This window comes from Manis javanica, chromosome 12 (assembly GCF_040802235.1).
Source record: "Manis javanica isolate MJ-LG chromosome 12, MJ_LKY, whole genome shotgun sequence".
NCBI classification, from domain to species: Eukaryota; Metazoa; Chordata; class Mammalia; order Pholidota; family Manidae; genus Manis; species Manis javanica.
The window spans coordinates 91,448,356-91,473,122 of record NC_133167.1 but is presented as its reverse complement, the minus strand read 5'-3'; the positions used below and the strand labels follow the sequence as shown (position 1 = coordinate 91,473,122).

At 36.8% G+C, this 24,767-nt stretch overlaps 1 protein-coding gene across 7 annotated transcripts in view; it reads left to right on the top strand.

The window, feature by feature from the left end:
• Window positions 1-24,767, top strand: part of WRN (WRN RecQ like helicase) — a 149,878-nt gene that overhangs the window by 13,736 nt on the left and 111,375 nt on the right. For 6 of the 7 annotated variants that reach the window (XM_073219042.1, XM_073219040.1, XM_073219038.1 and 3 more), the window contains exons 2-4: window positions 20,021-20,189; window positions 22,791-22,898; window positions 23,519-23,631. In XM_073219042.1, coding sequence (XP_073075143.1) covers window positions 22,803-22,898; window positions 23,519-23,631 — 209 coding nt within the window. In that variant the 5' untranslated portion in view covers window positions 20,021-20,189; window positions 22,791-22,802. The remainder of the gene's footprint in view (window positions 1-20,020; window positions 20,190-22,790; window positions 22,899-23,518; window positions 23,632-24,767) is intronic. The other variant, XM_073219039.1, reaches the window with a different exon arrangement.

Genomic DNA, 24,767 nt, shown 5'->3' with positions numbered 1-24,767 from the left:
TCTTACTTCTAACCTTTGGATAATTTTTCTTGACATTAAGCAATACTGGAGTCTAGGTTTCCTGGCTCCCTGTCCAGATTTCTTTTTATTCTACTTGCCTGCTTCATAGTATAATTTTTAATACTAGAGCATTTGGCTAACTTTTGCAAAATCAGCCAGGCTTTGTTACTAGTTTTCCTTTGTGTACAGTGGTGGTGATAGTTTTCTTCCTTAGAGAAACATTGTGAAACTCAATGGATATTTGTAAAACTTGCATAAATACCTGAAGTGAGAAATTGAAATTAGTAGCTTATGTACCACAACTACTCTTCTATGAAATTCAGTTAGCAAATTTCAGAGTAATTGTAAGCATTCTTGTATTTTTTTATTAAATAATCAGTATTTATAAAAAAGTGTATTTCATCAGATTAGCCTTTACATATTTTGAACAAAATAGAATTGAACCATTTCAACTTTGTCCACATTAAACAACATAATTTCAAATTTCTCCAAATTAAACAATGTAATTGCCTATCAGAATTAAACATGGAACTACTCACTAATAATTTTTTCCAAGACTTGAAATGGTTATCTGCATGTGCCATTTAACTGAATAGTGTGGTTTGTTTATTCTTTTGTTTTGTCTTCTATGCTTTTTGAAAAATGGGGATACTCTAATCAGTTTAACCCTCAAGGAATTAAGTAAGTCAGTTACCATGGTAATGGCACGTATTAATTTCCTTATGTTAAGAGGTTTTAGGAACATAGAAATCACTGAGCAGATTCACTCAAACTCAACTTTCTATGAGACGGTACAGCCATTTTCTAGATGATACCATTCTCCATGGGAAAATGTACTCTTGAGATGAATTTCTACTCTTTCAAAGTGAATATAGAGTATGGTTTAAAAGTTAGGTCATTAAAAAGCTATCCCTTCTTAGCTAATGTTGAGTGTAGTTGGTCTTAATTTTCTTAAATTTGGTCTAAACTAAGTTTTAAATTGTAGTGGCTTCAGTAGACAGCTTGTCCTGCCAAATAAGTTGCTGTCAATTAGAATCAATTAAGGTGAATCTTTTTCAAAACAAAATTTATAATTTTGGTAGATAATTTATTAACATTTAATTGGCTAATATTATTGATCATATATAGTAAACCCACTCATACAGTTATGAGGTCCACTTTGCAACTAATTTATCAGAAAGCTTTACGAAGAAGTGGCATTATTAGATTATTTTATCAGTGTATTACTATGATTAAAAGTATCAGTTATTAATAAAGCAACATTGAACATTTTTGAGTCTTACAGCCTTTTGTCTATTTTTTTAATTAAGTGTCATTGATATACAAGCTTAGGAAGGTTTCACATGAGCAACATTGTGCTTTCAACATTCACCCATATTATCAAGTCCTTACCTCCACATTGCAGTCACTGTCTATCAGCATATTAAGATGCTATGGTCATTACGTTTCTTCTCTGTGCTGTATTGCCTTCCCTGTAACCCACCTCCATTGTGATTGCCAATCATAGTGCCCCTTAATCCCCCTCTCCCTCCTTCCCCACCCACCCTCCTCAGCCCCTCCCCCTTGGTAACTCCAAGTCCCTTCTCAGAATCTGTGAGTCTGTGAGTCTGCTGCTGTTTTGTTCCTTCAGTTTTGCTTTGTTGTTATACTCCACAAATGAGTGAAATCATTTGGTACTTGTCTTTCTCCACCTGGCTCATTTCACTGAGCGTAATACCCTCTAGCGCCATCCATGTTGTTGCAAATGGTAGGATCTGTTTTCTTTTTATGGTTAAATATTCCATTGTGTAGATGTACCTCATCTTATTTATCTGTTCATCTACTGATGGACACTTAGGTTGCTTCCATATCTTGGCTATTGTAAATAGTGCAACAGTAAACATAGGGGCACATATATCCTTTTGAATCAGAGATACTGTTTTCTTCGGAGAAATTCCTAGGAGTGGAATTCCTGGGTCAAATGCCGTTTCTATTTCTATTTTTAGTGTTTTGAGGAACCTCCATATTGCTTTCCACAAGGGTTGAACTAATTTACCTTCCCACCAGCAGTGTAGGAGGGTTCCCCTTTCTCCGCATTCTTGTCAGCATTTGTTGTTCTTAGTCTTTTCTATACTGGCCATACTAACTGGTGTGAAGTGATATCTCATTGTGGTTTTAATTTGAATTTCCCTTATGATTAATGATGTGGAGCATCTTTTCATGTGCCTGTTGGCCATCTGAATTTCTTCTTTGGAGAAGTGTCTGTTAGATCTGCCCATTTTTTAATAGGGTTGTTTGTTTTTTGGGTGTTGAGGCATGTGAGTTCTTTATATATTTTGGATGTTAACCCCTTATCGGATAAGTCTTTTACACTTATATTCTCTTATTCTCCCATACTGTAGAAGGCCTTTTTGTTCTGATGATGGCGTCTTTTGCTGTACAGAAGCTTTTTAGGACGATGTAGTCCCATTATTCATTTTTTATTTTTTTTCCCTTGCCTGAGGAGATGCATTCAGGAAAAAGTTGCCCATGTTTATATTCAAGAGAATTTTGCCTATGTTTTCTTCTATGAGTTTTTTGTTTTCATGACTTACATTCAGGTCTTTGATCCATTTCGAGTTTACTTTTGTGTATGGAATAAGACAATCCAGTTTTATTCTCTTTCATGTAGCCATTCAATTTTTGCTAACACCATTTGTTGAAGAGGCTGTCATTTCCCCATTGTATATCCATGGCTCCTTTATCATATATTAATTGGCATATATGTGTGGGTTTATATCTATTCTGTTCCATTAATCTGTTCTTGTGCCAGTACAAAATTGTTTTGATTATTGTGGCTTTGCAGTAGAGCTTGAAGTTGGGGAGCGTAATCTGCCAGCTTTGTTCTTCCTTCTCAGGATTGCTTTGGCTATTCAGGGTTTTTATGGTTCCATATGAATTTTAGAACTATTTGTTCTAGTTCATTGAAGAATGCTGTTGGAATTTTGATAGGGATTGCATTGAATCTGTAGATTGGTTTAGGCAGGATGGCCATTTTGACAATATTAATTTTTCCTATCCATGAACACAGGATGTATTTCCCTTTATTGATGATTTTGTTAATTTCTCTAATGAGTGTCTTGTAGTTTTCAGGGTATAGGTCTTTCACCTCCTTGGTTAGGGTTATTCCTAGGTATTTTATTCTTTTTGATGCAATTGTGAATGGAATTGTTTTCCTGATTTCTCTTTCCTCTATTTCTTTGTTAGTATATAGGAACACACCAGATTTTTGTGTATTAATTTTGTATTCTGCAACTTTGCTGAATTCAGTTATTAGTTCTAGTATTTTTTTGGTGGATTTTTTAGGGTTTTCTATGTATGATATGTCATCTGCAAACAGTGACAGTTTAACTTATTCCTTACCAATCTGGATGCCTTTTGTTTGTTTGTGTTATCTGATTGCCATTACTGGGACCTCCCTTACTATGTTGAATGAAAGTGGGGAGAGTGGGCATCCCTGTCTTGTTCTTGATCTTAGAGGAAAAGCTTTTAGCTTTTCACTCTTAAGTATGACGTTGGCTGTGGGTTTGTCATGTATGGCCTGTATTAAGTTGAGGTATATACCATCTGTACTCATTTTGTTGAGTGTTTTTATCATGAATGGCTGTTGAATTTTGTCAAATGCTTTTTCATCATCTATTGAGATGATTATGTGATTTTTGTCCTTTTTGTTGATGTGGTGGATGATTTTGATTGATTTTCAAATATTGTTCCATCCTTGCATCCCTAGAATAAATCCCACTTGGTTGTGATGGATGAACAGCATTTTGTCTAGGTTTCAGAGCAGAGATGGCAAGCTGGCTGGTGGGTCACATTTGCTGCTTGTTTTTATATGGACACTAGGTTAAATGGTTTTTTCATTTTTCAGTGGCTGAAGCAATACCAAGGAAGAATAATATGTTGTGAAAATAGTATAAATTCAGATTTCATTGTCCATAAAGTTTATTGGAACAGAGCTGTGCTTATTTGTTTGTGCTATAACAACAGACTGGAGTAGTTGCCACAGAGATAATCAGCCTTGAAGTGTAGAATATTTACTGTCTGACCTTTTAGAGAATAACTTTTGTTAATTCTTGTTCTATTGTGTAAAAAATGTACACTTGGTCATTCATTAAAAAAAAGATCTTCCCCTCTTTTACTGGCATACTTTTCCCACCAATGGCTAAAAGTAACACGTTTGTATAGAAAATTTGGAACTTACATAGAAAAGTATAAAGAGGAAATTAAAAGCCATCTGCAGTTGTGGGATAACCACTAATGTTTTGGTATACATTACTCCAGACCTTTAAAAATATGTGTGTATATACACATACACAAATACACATTTGTTTTATAAAATTAGAGTCTAAATTTCTTTTTTTCACTTGAGACATTATAAGAACATGTTTTTAGTAACTTCATGGTATCTGTTTTGTGGATGTACCAAACTTTATTACTTATGCATTTTTCCATTGTGGACACACAGTTCTGTTTTCAACTCTTCACTGTTATAAATATTACATATTACATCATATTTTAAATAGTATTATATATAACAATGATAACTATCCTTGTATATAAATCTTTTTGAGGAATGCTGGTTCTTTTTGTAAAATTAATTCTTATAAATGAATCTGTATGTAAAATGGCATAAGGACTAGAGCAGTATTTTAAGGGAAACCTTGGTATTACATGAAAATTCTGCCTTGGCTTGGCTTCTTCAAGAAGATGGGGCCTATCTTCCATTTAGTCTAAGCTCTGGTTTGATAAAGTAGTTTTCACACTAGACCATCAAACCAGTCCTTTCATTAATTTGACTGTTAAAGGCATATGGTTGATACTGATAGTAAATGATGCTCTGGAGGAATGGGGCTGGTGCCCCATTCTGAGTTCATAGTTCTTACTCATAATTTTGAAGTTTGGGAAAGCAAATGACTTGCTTTGCAGGTGTTCCTAGTATGAATATCGAAGCCATAGAGAGAAATGGAATTATGAGTTGACACAGACCCAGAAGTGGGGGTGACAAGGAGATGTGCACCATTGTTAGAATAATTTACTTCCTACTCCCCTAATTGAGTAGGTATCCCAACCTCCCACCCTGTGTCTTTTATGTGCCTTCTGAAGGAAATGTCATTGTTAGCATAGTCCTACTTTTTTGCTGCAACTCATTCTGCAGCGTACCTACACATATGTACCCAACTATTTCACTCAGAGAATGATTTGTGAAGGGGTACTGACTTTTAAAATTTCTTGGAATACCCACACCAGCTGCTAGTATTGATCTATCTATAGTAGAGATTGTAAATTGAGAGGACAGAAGGCCAAATGTTGGTCCGCCAGAGGGGTCGTGGAACTTGATATCACATAGAAGATTGCATAGTAGCATCCTTTTATTTGTCTACTTTTGAAAAATTGGAAGGTCTGGCAGCATTGAACCCATAGTGACTCTTGGCAAGAGTTAGCTGGAGCAAAGTTGGTAGCTTCCAGTTTGGGCTGCAGCACAGTGATATGGTTGTAGGTAATGCAAGATTTTGATGTTGTATAGTTTTATAGTTTTTAGACATACAAAGCATTTTATAAAACCAACATGCAAAGATTTATAATGGGTGAAATTATATTTGAATAGTTTTTGTATAGATCCTTTTGTAAATCATCTGAATTCAGGAATGCTATGATGAAGCAGAATAAATGGTGAGAATTGAGTTGTGGCTACATCATGTAGTACTTCCTCCTGACTTTCTTGTTAGATTAATTCTAATTATTACCTTAGGTGTCTATGTGTATGTTAATTAATCATCAGGAAAGTTATGTGCATTTGGGCACATAAAATTCTTTCAGTTTTACTTGTCTTAATTTTCATAACTTTACTGCCAAGATAGAAAAATACCTGATTGGTAGCTAATTATTATTATTGTATGATATTTACTGTTCCCTGATGGCGTACAATTGGTTTCATTATTTTTCTTGCTTGCTATTTCTTCTTAATTATTTATTTATTAATGGTCTTCGGATGTGACAATTTGTCAAACCCTGACTTTGATAGAATTTCATATTTTTTTAGAATTTAAAGAACTTGTTCTTATATTTAACAATAATTAATAATTGAACATAGCCAATTTAGTTGATTCAATAAGAGAGGACAGGACTTTGTAACTTCAGAAACTCATTAAAAATATATTTGATACAAAAACAAAACAAACAAAATGAGCAAAATAGCAGTAGACTCATAGACGCTGAGAAGTAACTAACTGGTGGTTACCATGGAGGAGGGGTTAGAGTTGGTGGGGGAGGGCAGTGTGAGGAGGTTAAAAGGGCACAAAAATTCTCAATCATAATATAAGTTGGTCACAGGGATGGCAGTACAGTATGGAAAATACAAGCAATGATTGTGTCACATCTTCCTATGCTCACAGATACTGGCTGTGCTGGTGAGGGTGAGGATTTTATAATATGGATAGCTGTTTAGCCACTGTGTGTACTTGCAACTATAAGATTGTTTATCAACGACTTTGATAAAAAATATGTATTTGATTACCCAGAAGCGTGTATTGTTTACTTTAAAATTGTAAGTTATTAGGTTAAAGGAAAATAAATATTTAAGTACACTCAGTTTTGTTTAGTCTTCTTAATTAAAAAAAGTTTTTGGATAAGATTTGTTAAAAGCATTCATAAGAATCAGACAAGCTAAAAAATTGACAATTTTTTTTCCTAAAGAATTAAAGACTAAATATATGGGCATTTTAAATACTTGATATTCAGGTAGATCTAATGTCTGTGGATATTTTCTTTCCACTGTACTGTCTAATTTATTGATAAAAGCTGAAAAGTCATCTGACTCATGAGTTAAACATAATAGTAAATGCTTAACAATAAAGAAAAGGATTATCTCAGAGTTTCATTTGGTGTTCCCATAATTCTTCCCTTTTCAGCTTAAATCAAATCAAATCAAATATGGATGTCAAACAAAATACTCTGGTACCTTTTTATAAAACATCTGTTTTACTAAACAAAAGATTGGAACTTTTGGAAACATCTTTGAGTGCAAAATAATGACAAAGTTCTTTTGAGAGATTAAAAAAAGAGGTTGAGTTTAAGAAATTAGTTACAGGATTGTACAATTAATAAAAGCCCAGATAAGTCACAGGTTTGCCAAATAAGCTTTCTTTTTCTGCTTGTATGGACCACCATATTTGAGACCAGTGAGGCAAAGGAAATGGAAAAGTTGCCATTCTTAATCATTCCATTAGAAGATTCATTGAAGATTTTTTAAAGGCAAAGAGGCAACATTAATCCAGAAGATTCTTTATGAAAGGCGTTCATTGCAGATAAGAATCCATGAATGTTGGTAATGGTCATTAGTTAGAAAGCTGTATAGAATCCTTGAAGAAAAATGTTTAGCAAAGAAGTTCCAAAACAAATAGGGGATGAAATATTCAAAGTGAGGAATGAATATTTATTTTATTTTATTTTATTTTATTTTATTTTATTTTATTTTATTTTATTTATTTATTTTTTTTTGAGAGGGCATCTCTCATATTTATTGATCAAATGGTTGTTAATAACAATAAAATTCAGTATAGGAGGGTCAACGCTCAATGTACAATCATTAATCCATCTCAAGCCTAATTCTCGTCAGTCTCCAATCTTCTGAAGCATAACGAACAAGTTCTTACCTGGTGAACGAATTCTTACATAGTGAATAAATTCTTACATGGTGAACAGTACAAGGGCATTCATCACAGAAACTTTCGGTTTTGATCATGCATTATGACCTATAAACAATCAGGTCAAATATGAATATTCGTTTGATTTTTGTACTTGATTTATATGTTGATCCCACATTTCTCCTATTATTATTATTATTTTTATTTTTAATAAAATGCTGAAGTGGTAGGTAGATGCAAGATAAAGGTAGAAAACATAGTTTAGTGCTGTAAGAGGGCAAATGTAGATGATCAGATGATCAGGTGTGTGCCTATGGACTAAGTATTAATCCAGGCTAGACAAGGGCAGCAAGACATCCACAGATGCAGAAGATTTCTCTCAAAGCAGGGGGGGTGAGGTTCTGAGCCTCACCTCTGTTGATCCCCAAATTCTCACCTGATGGCCCCCCTGCGACTGTGCCTGTCTTAGGTTGTTCCTCCCTTGAGGAATCTTACCCGTCTCTGGCTAACCAGTCATCTTCCGGGGCCATACAGGGAGATGTAAAGTTGGTAAGTGAGAGAGAAGCCATATTGTTTGCAAAGGTTAGCTTTTTACTTCTTTGCAGATTTATGCCCTGTGGCTTCTATGCCCAGCACTTGTCTCGGGGTATCTTTACCACCTGGAGGAATTATGATACTCGGTAAATTCGATATGAGGCACGAATTCTATTTAAGGGTTGTAATTAGGAAGGAAGAAGAAAAGCTATAGATGTAGCATATGAAGGAAACATGGGAGGATTGATGATTTCTTTGACATATCTTCTTGTAGAGTACCTTAAGTATGTATAGGTTTTAAACTACTAACTAATTTGCACACACATATTAACATAATAGGAATATGGTGACATAAACAAAGCAAATCTATAATTACCATCCATCTCCAGTGAAGCCAAGAAAACCATTTAGGCACCCTAGGCATTTGTGAAAATTTATCTATGATATGATGGATATTGTCCAACTGTACTTGAACCATCAGACAAATTAAAGCAGCCCATTTCTGGGATCTGTTCACATCCCATATGTTCTTTTAACCATAGATAGTCTATAGTCATGAGATTTTGGAGCGCTACAACTTGCACCCCTCCCAACTCCTGGTTGAGTTCCAACAGTACAGATCCGGTCAAATTCGCTGTCTCACTGTATGCAGATGCCAGCCTAGACATCTCCCTCCTCATTCCTATGACAAGTCCAGGAGACGGTGGGCTGGATGCAGCCACAACCGCAGCATCGTCCGGATCCCTGTGGAGGCTTTTTGATGATCATCCCCCGGCACAAGTCCTCCAGAGAGTGCTGATGCCGGAAGCTCCTCCTCATATCGTATCTTAGTTCATTTTCTGGGTATCCAAGCTAGGCCTTGATCTTCTGCGTAGAAACAAACAGACCCTTTGCCCACACTTTGACATGCCCTCTATACCACTGTGCAGAACTCATTGGAGGTCAGCACACAGTAACTGCTTTTTTTTTTTTTTTTTAATTAAGAGAAAGGAATATTATCAGAAAAGAGTACCTCATTAGCTGATCATCTGACACCCTTTAAGTGATCAACATTAAGGATATTTAAAGCATGCGTTGATCTTTGATTTACCAATAGTTTTATCCTGTCAAGGAGTAATCCCCCTTTTCTTTCTTTCTTTCTTTCTTTTTTTTTTTTTTTAATTTTTAATCTACACTTACATGAAGAATACTATGTTTACTATGCTCTCCCCTATATCAGGTCCCCCCTAACAACCACATTACGGTTATTGTCCATCAACTTAGCAAAATGTTGTAGAATCCCTACTTGTCCTCTCTGTGTGGTGCAGCCCCCCCCCCCCTTTCTCCCTCCCCCCCATGCATGCTAATCTTAATACCCCTCTTCTTCTTCCCCCCCATCCCTCCCTGCCCACCCATCCTCCCCAGTTCCTTTCCCTTTGGTACCTGTTAGTCCATTTTTGGGTTCTGTAATTCCGCTGCTGTTTTGTTCCTTCAGTTTTTCCTTTGTTCCTATACTCCTCAGATGAGTGAAATCATTTGGTATTTCTCTTTCTCCGCTTGGCTTATTTCACTGAGCATAATACTCTCCAGCTCCATCCATGTTGCTTCAAATGGTTGGAATTTTCCACTTCTTATGGCTGCGTAGTATTTCATTGTGTATACGTACCACATCTTCTTTATCCATTCATCTACCGATGGACATTTAGGTTGCCTCCAATTCTTGGCTATTGTAAATAGTGCTGCGATAAACATAGGGGTGCATCTGTCTTTCTCAAACATGATTGCTGCGTTCTTAGGGTAAATTCCTAGGAGTGGAATTCCTGGGTCAAATGGTAGGTCTGTTTTGAGCATTTTGATGAACCTCCATACTGCTTTCCACAATGGTTGAACTAATTTACATTCCCACCAGCAGTGTAGGAGGGTTCCCCTTTCTCCACAGCCTCGCCAACATTTGTTGTTGTTTGTCTTTTGGATGGCAGCTATACTTACTGGTGTGAGGTGATACCTCATTGTAGTTTTAATTTGCATTTCTCTGATAATTAGCAATGTGGAGCATCTTTTCATGTGTCTCTTGGCCAGCTGTATTTCTTTTTTGGAGAACTGTTCAGTTCCTCTGCCCATTTTTTAATTGGGTTATTTGTTTTTTGTTTGTTGAGGCGTGTGAGCTCTTTATATATTCTGGACGTCAAGCCTTTATCGGATCTGTCATTTTCAAATATATTCTCCCATACTGTAGGGTTCCTTTTTGTTCTATTGATGGTGTCTTTCGCTGTACAGAAGCTTTTCAGCTTAATGTAGTCTCACTTGCTCATTTTTGCTGTTGTTTTCCTGCCCGGGGAGATATGTTCAAGAAGAGGTCACTCATGTTTATGTCTAAGAGGTTTTTCCCTATGTTTTTTTCCAAGAGTTTCATGGTTTCATGACTTACATTCAGGTCTTTGATCCATTTTGAGTTTACCTTTGTATATGGGGTTAGACAATGGTCCAGTTTCATTCTCCTACATGTAGCTGTCCAGTTTTGCCAGCACCATCTGTTGAAGAGACTGTCGTTTTGCCATTGTATGTCCATGGCTCCTTTATCAAATATTAATTGACCATATATGTTTGGGTTAATTTCTGGGGTCTCTAATCTGTTCCACTGGTCTGTGGCTCTGTTCTTGTGCCAGTACCAAATTGTCTTGATTACTATGGCTTTGTAGTAGAGCTTGAAGTTGGGAAGTGAGATCCCCCCTACTTTATTCTTCTTTTTCAGGATTGCTTTGGCTATTCGGGGTCTTTGGTGTTTCCATATGAATTTTTGAATTATTTGTTCCAATTCATTGAAGAATGTTGCTGGTAATTTGAGAGGGATTGCATCAAATCTGTATATTGCTTTGGGCAGGATGGCCATTTTGACGATATTAATTCTTCCTAGCCATAAGCATGGGATGAGTTTCCATTTGTTAGTGTTCCCTTTAATTTCTCTTAAGAGTGACTTGTAGTTTTCAGAGTATAAGTCTTTCACTTCTTTGGTTAGGTTTATTCCTAGGTATTTTATTCTTTTTGATGCAATGGTGAATGGAATTGTTTTCCTGAGTCCTCTTTCTATTGATTCGTTGTTAGTGTATAGGAAAGCTACAGATTTATGTGTGTTAATTTTGTATCCTGCAACTTTGCTGTATTCCGATATCAGTTCTAGTAGTTTTGGAGTGGAGTATTTAGGGTTTTTTATGTACAATATCATATCATCTGCAAATAGTGACAGTTTAACTTCTTCTTTACCAATCTGGATTCCTTGTATTTCTTTGTTTTGTCTGATTGCCATGGCTAGGACCTCCAGTACTATGTTAAATAACAGTGGGGAGAGTGGGCATCCCTGTCTGGTTCCCGATCTCAGAGGAAATGCTTTCAGCTTCTCGCTGTTCAGTATAATGCTGGCTGTGGGTTTATCATATATGGCCTTTATTATGTTGAGGTACTTGCCCTCTATTCCCATTTTGCTGAGAGTTTTTATCATGAATGGATGTTGAATTTTGTCAAATACTTTTTCAGCATCTATGGAGATGATCATGTGGTTTTTGTCTTTCTTTTTGTTGATGTGGTGGATGATGTTGATGGATTTTCGAATGTTGTACCATCCTTGCATCCCTGGGATGAACCCCACTTGGTCATGGTGTATGATCCTTTTGATATACTGTTGAATTCTGTTTGCTAATATTTTATTGAGTATTTTTGCATCTACATTCATCAGGGATATTGGTCTGTAATTTTCTTTTTTGGTGTGGTCTTTGCCTGGTTTTGGTATTAGGGTGATGTTGGCCTCATAGAATGAGTTTGGGAGTATTCCCTCTTCTTCTATTTTGTGGAACACTTTAAGGAGAATGGGTATTATGTCTTCTCTGTGTGTCTGATAAAATTCCGAGGTAAATCCATCCGGCCCCGGGGTTTTGTTCTTGGGTAGTTTTTTGATTACTGTTTCAATTTCTTTGCTTGTAATTGGTTTGTTTAACTTTTGTGTTTCTTCCTTGGTCAGTCTTGGGAGGTTGTATTTTTCTAGGAAGTTGTCCATTTCTTCTAGGTTTTCCAGCTTGTTGGCATATAGGTTTTCATAGTAGTCTTTAATAATTCTTTGTATTTCTGTGGAGTCTGTCATGATTTTTCCATTCTCATTTCTGATTATGTTGATTTCTGTTGACTCTCTTTTTCTCTTAATAAGTTGGGCTAGAGGCTTATCTATTTTGTTTATTTTCTTGAAGAATCAGCTCTTGGTTTCATTGATTTTTGCTATTGTTTTATTCTTCTCAATTTTGTTTATTTCTTCTCTGATCTTTATTATGTCCCTCCTTCTGCTGACTTTAGGCCTCATTTGTTCTTCTTTTTCCAGTTTTTATAATTGTGATGTTAGACTATTCATTTGAGATTGTTCTTCCTTCTTCAAGTGTGCCTGGATTGCTATATACTTTCCTCTTAAGACTGCTTTCGCTGCGTCCCACAGAAGTTGGGGCTTAGTGTTGTTGTTGTCATTTGTTTCTATATATTCCTTAATCTCTATTTTGATTTGTTCATTTATCCATTGATTATTTAGTAGCATGTTGTTAAGCCTCCATGTGTTTGTGAGCCTTTTTTTTTTCTTTGTAGAATTTATTTCTACTTTCATACCTTTGTGGTCTGAAAAATTGGTTGGTAGAATTTCAATATTTTGGAATTTACTGAGGGTCTTTTTGTGAGCTAGTATGTGGTCTATTCTGGAGAATGTTCCATGTGCACTTGAGAAGAATGTATATCCTGTTGCTTTTGGATGTAGAGTTCTATAGATGTCTATTAGGTCCATCTGTTCTAGTGTGTTGTTCAGTGTCTCTGTGTCTTTACTTATTTTCTGCCCGGTGGATCTATCCTTTGGGGTGAGTGGTGTGTTGAAGTCTCCTACAATGAATGCATTGCAGTCTATTTCTCTCTTTAGTTCTGTTAGTATTTGCTTCACATATGCTGGTGCTCCTGTATTGGGTGCATATATATTTAGAATGGTTATATCCTCTTGTTGGACTGAGCCCTTTATCATTAAGTAGTGTCCTTCTTTATCTCTTGTTACTTTCTTTGTTTTGAAGTCTATTTTGTCTGATTTTAGTACTGCAACCCCTGCTTTCTTCTCACTGTTGTTTGCCTGAAATACGTTTTTCAATCCCTTGACTTTTAGTCTATGCTTATCTTTGGGTTTAAGGTGAGTTTCTTGTAAGCACCATATAGATGGGTCTTGCTTTTTTATCCATTCTATTACTCTATGTCTTTTGATTGGTACATTAAGTCCATTTACATTTAGGGTGACTATTGAGAGATATGTACTTATTGCCATTGCAGGCTTTAGATTCGTGGTTACCAAAGGTTCAAGGTTAGCTTCTTTAGTATCTTACTGCCTAACTTGCTCGCTTATTGAGCTGTTATATACACTGTCTGGAGATTCTTTTCTTCTCTCCCTTCTTATTCCTCCTCCTCCATTCTTCATATGTTGTGTGTTTTGTTCTGTGCTCTTTTTAGGGGTGCTCCCATCTAGAGCAGTCCCTGTAGGATGCCCTGTAGAGGTGGTTTGTGTGAAGCAAATTCCCTCAGCTTTTGCTTGTCTGGGAATTGTTTAATCCCGTCATCATATTTAAATGATAGTCGTGCTGGATACAGTATCCTTGGTTCAAGGCCCTTCTGTTTCATTGCATTAAGTATATCATGCCATTCTCTTCTGGCCTGTAGGGTTTCTGTCAAGAAGTCTGATGTTAGCCTGATGGGTTTTCCTTTATAGGTGACCTTTTTCTCTCTAGCTGCCTTTAAAACTCTTTCCTTGTCCTTGATCCTTGCCATTTTAATTACTATGTGTCTTGGTGTTGTCCTCCTTGGATCCTTTCTGTTGGGAGTTCTGTGTAATTCCATGGTCTGTTCGATTATTTCCTCCCCCAGTCTGGGGAAGTTTTCAGCAATTATTTCTTCAAAGAGACTTTCTATCCCTTTTCCTCTTTCTTCTTCTTCTGGTATCCCTATAATACGAATATTATTCCTTTTGGTTTGGTCACATATTTCTCTTAGTGTTGTTTCATTCCTGGAGATCCTTTTATCTCTCTCTATGTCAGCTTCTATACGTTCCTGTTCTCTGGTTTCTATTCCTTCAATGGCCTTTGCATCTTATCCATTCTGCTTATAAATCCTTCCAGGGATTGTTTCACTTCAGTGATCTCCTTCCTGACCTCTGTGATCTCCTTCCGGACTTCATCCCACTGCTCTTGCATTTTTCTCTGCATCTCATCCCACTGCTCTTGCATTTTTCTCTGCATCTCATCCCATTGCTCTTGCATTTTTCTCTGCATCTCTGTCAGCATGTTCATGATTTTTATTTTGAATTCTTTTTCAGGAGGACTGGTTAGGTCTGTCTCCTTCTCAGGTGTTGTCTTTGTGATCTTTGTCTGCCTGTAGTTTTGCCTTTTCATGGTGATAGAGATAGTTTGCAGAGCTGGTACAAGTGACCGCTGGAAGAGCTTCCCTTCTTGTTGGTTTGTGGCCTTCTCCTGGGAGAATAGCGACCTCTAGTGGCTTGTGCTGGGCAGCTGTGCGCAGACAGGGCTTCTGCTTCCTGCCCAGTTGCTTTGGGGTTTATCTCCGCTGTTGCTGTGGGCTTGGCCTGGCTGGGGCTGTTCCTCCAAAATGGTGGAGCCCCGTTGGAGGGGTAGCAGCTGGGCGGCTATTTATCTCCGTACGGGGCCTCTGCGCTCCCTGCTGCCCAGGGGGTTAGAGTGCCCAGAGATCCCCAGATTCCCTGCCTCTGGTCTAAGTGACCTGTCCTGCCCCTTTAAGACTTCCAAAAAGCACTCTCCAAACCAAAACAACAACAGCAGCAATGAGAGAGGGAACAGAAAGAAAAAAAAAGGAAAAAACGCGCGATTTTTTTTTGTCCTCAGGTGCCGGTCCCAGGCACCCGCTCACTGGTCCTGCTGCCCTGTCTCCCTAGCACCAGGGTCCCTGTCCTTTCAAGGCTTCCAAAAAGCACCCACCCACCGGTCCCGCAGGGAAAGAACGCTCGATATTCTTTGTCCTCAGGCGCCGGTCCCAGGCACCCGCTCACCAGTCCCGCCACCCTGCCTCCCTAGCACCGGGGTCCCTGTCCCTTTAAGGCTTCCAAAAAGCACTCGCCAAACAGAGAGAAAAAAAGGGGGTAAAACGCGCGATTTCCTCTGTCCTCAGGTGCCGGTCCCAGGCAGCCGCTCACCAGTCCTGCCGCCCTGCCTCCCTAGCACCTGGGTCCCTGTCCCTTTTAGGCTTCCAAAAAGCACTCGCCAAACAGAGAGAAAAAAAGGGGAAAAATGCACGATTTCCTCTGTCCTCAGGTGCTGGTCCCAGGCACCCGCTCACCAGTCCCGCCGCCCTGCCTCCCTAGCACCTGGGTCCCTGTCCCTTTTAGGCTTCCAAAAAGCACTCGCCAAACAGAGAGAAAAAAAGGGGAAAAATGCGTGATTTCCTCCGTCGTCAGGTGCCGGTCCCAGGCACCCGCTCACCGGTCCCGCCACCCTGCCTCCCTAGCAATGGGGGCCGTATCCCTTTAAGGCTTCCAAAAAGCACTCGCCAAAAAAAAAACCGCTCCAGTTTCTTTCCACCCGCCGGGACCCGGGGGGAGGGGCGCTTGGGTCCCGCCAGGCCGGGGCTTGTATCTTACCCCCTTCGCAAGGCGCTGGGTTCTTGCAGGTGTGGATGTGGTCTGTATGTTGTCCTGTGTCCTGTGGTCTCTATTTTAGGAAGATTTTTCTTTCTTATATTTTCATAGCTCTATGTGTTTTTGGGAGGAGATTTCCACTGCTCTACTCACGCCGCCATCCTGGCTCCGCCCCAGGAATGAATATTTTGAAACATAAAAGATATCAGAGAAACAGTGGAAGTTTGGGGCTGATAGTAACAGGAAGGTATAAAGGTTTTAAATTAAGTTCACCATGAAAAACAATGATATTCCAGTTGTCTTATTTACAGAGAAGTTCTTGTATATTAAAATTTGCCTATAGTTCTCATTTCTGCATTAAATGAAGTCATAAAAGTGGTGAGCCTCGTGTAAAACAGGCTGCAACAGTACCTTCTTTTAGCTCTAGGTAAAGAAATGTGATTAGCTATTTCATTAGTGAAATATATTGACAGTTTAAAGGAAGATTTATAAGCTAAAAGGAAAAATTTCAAATTACTCTGTGAATAATTCTTTGCGTATTTGTTGAAGTATAGTTATTTGGCTTCAAAAAATAGTATCCTTAACTGACATTGTGAGCAGTTAAATTAACTTAAAAAAATGTAGTTGATTATGTGGAAAATATGTCCATGTCTACTGGCAAAGAGTAAAAATTCAGTTTTGGATGAAGGAAGTTAAAATAGTTTTAGAAGTGATATTTAATTGGTATTTGAATCCTAAAGATGAATTAATAATACTAGTAGAGCAGATTCAGTGTTTGCCTAAGACAGAGTGCTAGCATCATACTGAAATACTTGATACTAAAATATTTATTTGTATTCAAAGCTTATTTACCTTATCAGAAGGAATTAACACATTTCTCAGTAGAAGAAAAGGAGAAGCTACTATTTTAAAGAATTTTAACACCCTTGAAGTATAATTTAAAGAGATCGAGTTATTGGAATGCTGGTAAATAGGAGCAAAGCTTCCTCTTTGGCAGTTTGCTTTCACTTGCACAGCAAAGCTTCTCTGTGATGACTGCTAATACTGAATATTAAGAATGTGTTGTTAAGAGGGTTTAATCTCTAGTTGTTTGTTGTTTGTAGCCATTTTAAGCATAAAACCTAATATACAAAAGTTATGTTCTTCTAAACAAATTCAAATTTCTGAGTTAAAAATTTTGAGAACTTTTTTAAGCTTATAAAGAAGATATAAACAGTTTTACAAAATTTATATTTATGCTCCCAGATTCCCTTCCCAGTGTGTCATAAAAGTATTTTCATTGTCTGAATGTGCCATGAAATTTGAAAATGTTCCTGATTTCTGGTGTAGACCTTCATTTATAAATAATGTGAGCAACTGAGAAACACCCTGTATTTGAGGAAAGTCAACAAGATACCAAGTTCCCTAAGCTGAATAGTTGATCCTTGATAACAAATAATTTCTTAACAGAAAGAACTTAAAGTCCCTGTAAGTATTATAAGTGGGTTCAACAGGAAATTGTATTAATAAAAGAACTGAAAACGGTGGAAAAGAAAAATTGGAGGATAAGAAAGGAATTGAAACACAATTCCCTAAATATTCAATAGAATTACTGTGGTAGAACAAATGTAGCCAAAAGATACATAGATTTTTGTTGAATGAGCTGAGCTATTATTTTGGTCATAGGAAGCCTGCTTGATCTTTCCTATCTGAAAGGATTTCCAGAGGAGTTGTAACACTGATGGGCTCATTATGCGTGTGGGCTAGGCATTGAGATTACAATTTCAGAGACCTGTGAATAGAGAAATTGCCTTCTAATGCTTCACTATAAGACTGGTCCCATTTGCAGTTTCCTGAGGTATCCTGTGCTGATGACTGCTAATGGTTAATGGGGTTATACAGGCAATGAAATAACGGCCCACCTACGGAATCCGGCATTAGTGGAAGGAGGACCAACAGAACATGCAGACTGGGAAACTCCTGTTGAAACAGATCTTTGAAATAGTTTGATTATCACCTTGCAAAAGAAAGAAATAGTAAGCTCATTTAGGGAGACTCAACCAGAGCACAGAGAAAGTTTCTGGATTAACAATCAAGATCTTAACATTATAAAAATTCAGTAGACAAACTAAATGAGGACTTTCCCTGTTGAGAGTGAAAGTAGCATCTTGCAAGTCAAGTATAAGTACGTTAAAGTACGGAACAAAATTAGAGAGGTGGTAGTCAGGGAGGTAAAAAAAACTAGAGACCAGAAGAAGAAATTCAAGCCAGAAAAACTCACTAGCATGTGAATAAATGCTGTAGAAGGAAAGAAAAGGAATGGATACAGCAATTAATATAACTAAGCTAGTAGTAGGGGTATATTAGTTTGATAATGGTAATTAAGTGCAACCAGTGACTTGAGAGAAATTTATTGTCCCATGGTTATGGAGGATAGAAGTCCAAAACCAAGCTGTGGGCAGAGTGGGCTCTTTCTGAGGGCTGTGGGGCAGGATTTGTGTCAGGCCTCCCTTGGGGGCTCAGGCAGATGACCGTCTTCTCCATATGTTTCTTCACAGCATCTTCCCTTGATGCATGTCTGTTTCTGTCTCCAGTTTCCCCATTTTCTAAGGACACCACTCCTTTTGGATTAAGGACTGCCCTCATGACCTCTTTTAAATTTGATTACCCCCAGGACTCTTTCCAAGTCAAGTCACGTTCTGAGGTACAGCAGTTAGGACTTCAACATACCTCTCAGCCCAGAACAAGGGGACAATATTTCTGATTTTAAGAAAAGACTTGAAATGGAGTTCGGCAAGGACTCTCTGATCCTAACGAGGATAGAGACTTTACACTTGAGCTCTTTAAAATATAGAAATCCTTGAAAGTCTTTCAAGCTCCCAGATGGGAAAAAAGAGATTATTTACCAAAAAAAAAGGCATCAGAAAAACAATGGACTTTTTACTTGCAACCTTAAAAGGTAGAGGATGGCAAGAGAATATCTGCAAACTACCAAGAGACGATTATACTCAGCCAACATGTCATTCTCTCCTATTTCAAAAAGTACATTTTTACGTACACAGGGGATCAGAGTTTATTACCTACATATTCTACCTGAAGAAAAAAATTGAAAAAGTTCCTCTAAAACAGTTGAGTCAGACCAGAGATTCAAGTTAGGGTAAAATGTAAGGAAGAGGAAACTATGGTAAGCAACATATGCATTTACACATATATTTAAATTTCCCTGTACATTTATATTAAAATGGATGGTGAAATTTGTGACATGAATGTTTAGAAATTAGAAATTAGAAATTAAAAATTAGATTCCCGAATAGAAGAACAATACAAAGAAACTAACAGGCTGTAGCAGAAACCAGTATCAGCAAAAAACAGTAGTTAGAAGGGTGGGGAAATAAAAGTATTCTGAGTTTTGCCTTCCCAGATAGAGGGACAGTGCAAATAAAGGGTGTTGGTAGGGAAGGGGTCAAGTTATATTATTTTGCTGCTATAGTATAGTAATAGTAGGATGGGAAAAAAATGACATTTTAACATAGATAATGGGAAAAAAGAGCATGAATGCTAATTTCACCCAGTCAGAAAAAATGGAAAAAGAATAAGAGGAAACTGAAGAAAGTAAGATAAATATTCATCAAAGTAAGATGAAAGGGAAAACTCAAGTTCTTACACTAACTGTGAATGAATAGAATTTCCCTGTTGGATGACAGATATACACAGACTGGGCCATTCAAAACAAAAAATAGAAAAACAAAACTCTCAGATGTATGTTGTTTGAAGCAGCCCTTAAAAAAGTGCTAAAGGTTGAAAAGTGGCTGATAGTGGTAGATACATAGGAACAGTGATTCCAGGAGAGTCCAAACCACATCAAATCCCAATACATTACAGATCTTCCTCCATTTACAATGGGGTTATGTCTGGATAAACCCATTGTAAGTTGACAATATTGTAAGCCAAAAATGCACTTAATACTCATAAGCTACAGAGCATTATAGCTTAGCCTCGTTGTCTATGGTAAATGTCCTCAAAACACATTAGCCTACAGTTGGGCAAAATCATCTAATTGTAAAAACAAAGCCTGTTTTATAATAAAGTATCTCATATCTCATGCAATTTATTGATTACTGTACTGAAGTGAAAAACAGAATGGTTGTGTGGGTTCAGAATGGCTCTAAGTGTATTGATTATTACCCTTGTGGTTGTGTGACAGACTGGAAACGGTGGCTCGCTGGAAACGGTGGCTCACTGGGAATGGTGGCTCGCTGCTGCCCAGCATCAGGACAGAGGATCCTACCACATATTGCTAGCCTGGGATTTCTACTGAATGAGAATTGCTTTCACACCATTGTAAACTTGAACCGTTGTTAAGTCAGACTATCGTAAGTTGAGACCGTGTGTATTTACTTCTAAGAGGAATTTGAGATCTTTTAATGGTACAGCCTGAAGCATTATGAAATGGTAAAAGACTTGAGTTTAGGAAAAGATGTTAAAGTTGTTCATACTCAACATCACAGTTAAATATATAAATGAAAAATGCTATTATTCAATGACTTGGATCCCTTTCAAGAATAATCGTTATCAATGATTAAAATCTTCATGTATGTTGAAGAACTTTATTGCAAATTATTCTACTTTAATATCCTGCTTTAATTTTCTCTGTGCTTTTTATCTGTCCCAAGATCTAAGTAAACCTGACAAAGATGTTAGGTTTCCAAACAAGTTTACTTTCAAGCATCTAGACAGAAAGAATTTTGTGTGCAAATAAGTATTACATCTAAAAATTAGATACTTCATATTAATATGATTTTAGCATTATTGATGGCTGCAGGGAAGAGTTATTGAAGCTTATATCTGTTCTGGTAGTGTGAATGAAGTACTTATAAAATTCCAAGATTTTATAGTTATTTTTATGGAGTTGTCTATTATTTTCAGAAACCTCATTTTTTCTGGCAGTTCGCAGATGATTTACTCTGAGTATAGCAAAAACTTGTTTTCCAGCTTGATTAAAAAATGATTTTAGATTAAGAACAGACCATATTTATATATTTTGGGATCAAACTTTTGACCCTCCTTTCAAGGGTTTTGAATTTGTAGCAAGTACAAACTTACTAATAACGACCAACATGTAAGATGCTTTGAGTGAATGACCATGTGTATTCTACATATTTTATCTTATTACATATAATGCAAGTGGTAATTCCAAGACCTGAGTTGTCATTTCTGATTCAATGAATCATAGATCTTTCTCAAGGGCAAACTCTGCTAATGATTCAGAGAATACATGTAAGCACCAAGTGCAGATGGAATTTTTTTTTTTTAAGTCCCCAAACTGTTACATGCAAATTCCAAAATATCCTTTTCTTCTGTATTAGGACATATTATGACTTCAGAGTAACAGGATAGTTTTGAGCAATGTATGCCAAAACAAAATTGCACAAAGTTGTTGTTTTTCTTTTGGAACTCCTCTATTTCATATTTAACCAAATAGTTGGTTTGTTGATTTCATATTACTATCCTGCCCTATCATAATTACACAGCTTACTTGACTACCTCCCTCCCCATTTTCCAGCCAGAAATTAATAAGCACTTAATTCCAGGCTTATTTATGACAAGCAGTCAAAATAGTAGAGCAATATCTGACTAACACCATCTTCTAAATAGGTCCTTTTTGGTATTTTTCTGCTAGTAAATGCCATTGACAGGTTCGCAAGGCTACCATCTAGTTTGAAGTCACTGCCGTATCTGTTAGGATCCCTGGCTGAGGTCTTTCATTCCCCTCCTCTAGTAGGGAAAGTGGGTTACAACTAGTAACTTTTAACCCTTTCCTTCCTATTGCATAAGAGTGGTAGAGTTTGGTCTAGGTGGAAAATTGAAGTTTATTGAAGTAATCTTTAAAATTTTTCTTACTTAAATTATCACTATGCTCAGTTTTGGGAGTTTGTGCTTGGGAAAAAGAGCAATTAAAATGGATACTGCTAAATAATGTTTAATTTCTTCAGAGTTTTTATTGCTAAGTATCAGTAGGGTTAACAGGCTATCCCTAAGTTATAAATAATTGGTACCTTTGACAGTGCTAACCCCTGCCATTTCTGAAGGCAGTGCATCTAAGCGATTAGAAATAGTGGTTCTGAGGAAGTGTGTGTGTTTTTTGAAAGGCTGGCATGTCTTTCTACCTCCTCTGACCACTTTAAAGACCTCACTAAGTATTACCTAAGTCTAGGAATTGGAGATAATAGGAACTAAGGTTGGAGTTTGAAGAGTTTTATTAAGAACTTAAGGCTTCTTTGATTTAGTATGTTAAGTCACATGAGGGCTCGGATCCATTTTACCGTTAACAAAGACATTATGTCATGGTTCTCCTATTCATGTGTTTTCTATAACTATTCTTGAAGTTTGATTTACATTTGGTGAGCCCTCAATGCTCGTGACAGATTTTTAAAGATATCCTCTATGAAACTCTTATTCTTAGGGAAACTTCTTCACTTGCAAGGGCAAGAGTATAATAAAAAAACCTTAATAAGGAAAAGCTGTTATCTTTCTCAAAATTCATTTTCAAGTAGGCTTTTGAAAAAAATCTAACAATTTGCTGAGATTTACTTAGATCTCAGGACAGGTGATAAGATAATTAAAGATGTCAAAAATATATAACAATTTTTACACCCAAGGGTTATCATTGCTACTGAGATAAAGATTATTCTTTGAAAGGATCAAAGTCATGGAATACTAGGCTTTTGAAACTGCTGGAACCTTAGAACTCAAACTGGCTCACTTATTTTAAAGAGGAGAAATACTAACTGTATTTTTATTAGATTTAGCATGTTGTATCTATTTCTTGCCCTTTTGTGATTCCAGCTCTGTATTCACTTTAAATGTGTAGGTTTGGTTCCTCAGTCATATCGACAGGCCTTTCTCTGAGTTTTCTTTCAAAGATCATACTGTATTTAATCACAAAGTAATTGCTTTTTGGGTTGTGTGACTAGAGCCTTCTAAGGATGAATGAACAAAAACTGGAAACAACTCTACAGCCACGGAAACTTCCTGAATGGATGTCTGTGCAGAATCAGGGATGTGCAGTAGAAGAAGGAAAGGTATGCAATTCATCAGTTCTTTCAGGTGGGAGATATAATAAACTTGTAAACTGTAGACCATTATTTCAGTTAGAGTTGCTATTGATCTAATGACCTGGATTCTAGTCATTGAGTAGGTGACTGGGACTAAATTTTAACTGGGTTTACAAAATGAGAATTCTTACTCTGTACTTTCCCTTTCCATCTAGTTTGCATGGTTGACCTTCCTAGTGTGTTCCAATTCAGATAATAATTTAGACAGTATTTACTTTGGTGAATTTTTATGGCTAAGCGAGTCTAAGTCCTCATAGATTTAAGATCCACCAACCAGTCTTCATCATTTTAAGGCAACATTATTACATCTAAAGTACTAATATAATTACAGAAAAAATTAATAAAGCAAATGCTTCTATGAAAAATAGGGTAAGAAGTTTGCAAATATACTAGTGAGAAAAATAATTTCACAATGGATGGTTTTGTCTTTGTTACATTGTCCTTCTGATTTCATTACTCTGCAGAGCATTAGTTGATAAAAGTTAGAACTGTAGTCTAACACTTCAAGGAACTTTATTCTTTCAGTGAATGTTTATTACTTAATGTGAACTTCATTTGTGCCTTTTTGGAATTTTATTTAACTCAAGGCATCTAATCAGAAGAGTGTTTTTGAAGATGACCTCCCATTCTTAGAATTCACTGGATCCATTGTGTACAGTTATGAAGCTAGTGATTGTTCTTTCCTATCAGAAGATATTAGGTAAGAGATTTGAATTTCCCAGTTTAATTTGAATTTGGACCTTTACAAGATAACTGTTATGGTAATATTTGTAAGGTAAGTATACTAAGTTTTACAGTTGAGGTCTGTTCCATAGATAAGTATTTCTATTTGTAGAGTATCACTAAATTCTAATTCAGCTTTTTTTATTTTTGTATCATTAATCTACAGGTGCATGAGCAACATTATGTTTACTAAACTCCCCCCATCATCAAGTGCCCCCAACATACTCCATTACAGTCACTATCCATCAGTGTAGTAATTCTGCTTTTTAAAAATAAAATCACTAGATTAAATATGTAGTGTACCTCTTTGTTCATTCATAAGCCTATCTATTACTTTAGCTGATATTTTAACTTTGAGTTCTTAAGATGTATAAAACTATGAAATACATGTTTATTTCATCAATTTAGGGTAAAAATACAAGAATTATTCAACCTTTTTGAATGCCTTTGTTTTACATTAAAAATACCAACATAATAATATTGAATAATGGTTGCAATTTGCTCTGTTCTATTTTGTCAGCAACAATGATAGCAAATGGCTTTTAAATATCAGAAATGATTGTCATATATTTAAAAATTGCCTTGTCAAATTAGAACCCTGCAATAATGCAATCTAAGGCTTTTCATAAGGAGAAGTAGTAGGGAATTCATGCAGCTCTCCTTTGAAGTTGTATACCTGTCCTTTTTTTTTTAAAACCATTGCACACATTAGAGAAGCAGAAGTAAGTTAAGCTATTCATTAATGGTCTCCTGCTTGTAGATGTGTTCTAGAAATAGCATTCAGGTGTCTTCACTCCCACTACAGTTGTCTGGCCACTTTTGGGTCTTACTGTATAGAACTAAATTTGTCCCTCAGAGAAGGTAAAATCTGGTATTTATGATTATATGTTAACTTGTCCGTGGTACCTTTGACAGTGCTATCACCTGCCATTTCTGAAGGCAGTGCATGTAAGTGATTGGAAATATGTGGTTCTGAGGAACTGTGTGTGTTCTATGAAAGGCTGGCATGTCTTTCCACCTCCTCTGACCACTTTAAAGACCTTGGCCAGTACAGGTTTCCCGCAGTTGGATTGTGACATGCCTTTGTGTAGTAACTGTCACCTGATCAGGATA